Below are 889 nucleotides of genomic sequence, written 5' to 3' on the forward strand. Positions count from 1 at the left end.
CACTTTAGACAAGAGTTGTTTACATCTAGAACAGTTGTAACTTGTACGTTAGGAATCAGTCTACACGTTAGACAAGAGTTATTTACAGCCTAGAACAGTTGTAACTTGTACGTTAGGAATCAGTCTACACGTTAGACAAGAGTTGTTTACAACCTAGAACAGTTGTAACTTGTACGTTAGGAATCAGTCTACACGTTATACAAGATTTCTTTACAGCCTAGAACAGCTGTAACTTGTACGTTAGGAATCAGTCTACATTAAGTATTAAGGAAAGTTGGAATGTTAATACTTTATACTGGAACAGGTTTCTTATTTTTATTAATTAATATGTCACAAAAAACTGGATATAAATAATTCTTCAAAATAACAGTTTTTAATTCTAAGAACATTTAGTTATTTTTATGACATTCTTTCTATATCCGGCGTATGTGTAAACTTTACAAGAACTGGTCTAGAGCAGACCCGTGTAACGAGACTTACGTGAGCTGGTCTAGAGCAGACCCGTGTAACGAGACTTACGTGGGCTGGTCTAGAGCAGACCCGTGTAACGAGACTTACGTGAGCTGGTCTAGAGCAGACCCGTGTAACGAGACTTACGTGAGCTGGTCTAGAGTAGACCCGTGTAACGAGACTTACGTGAGCTGGTCTAGAGTAGACCCGTGTAACGAGACTTACGTGAACTAGCCGAGAGTAGACCCGTGTAACGAGACTTACGTGAACTAGCCGAGAGTAGACCCGTGTAACGAGACTTACGTGAACTAGCCGAGAGTAGACCCGTGTAACGAGACTTACGTGAACTAGCCGAGAGTAGACCCGTGTAACGAGACTTACCTGAGCTGGTCTAGAGTAGACCCGTGTAACGAGACTTACCTGAGCTGGTCTAGAGTAG

General features: G+C 41.7%; 1 protein-coding gene across 1 annotated transcript in view; it reads right to left on the reverse strand.

Moving 5' to 3' along the window:
- Positions 1-889, reverse strand: part of LOC106474831 (arginine kinase-like) — a 19,972-nt gene that overhangs the window by 2,172 nt on the left and 16,911 nt on the right. The window contains exon 4 of the mRNA XM_022403133.1: positions 793-880. Coding sequence (XP_022258841.1) covers positions 793-880 — 88 coding nt within the window. The remainder of the gene's footprint in view (positions 1-792; positions 881-889) is intronic.

This window comes from Limulus polyphemus, unplaced genomic scaffold, assembly GCF_000517525.1.
Source record: "Limulus polyphemus unplaced genomic scaffold, Limulus_polyphemus-2.1.2 Scaffold7741, whole genome shotgun sequence".
NCBI classification, from domain to species: Eukaryota; Metazoa; Arthropoda; class Merostomata; order Xiphosura; family Limulidae; genus Limulus; species Limulus polyphemus.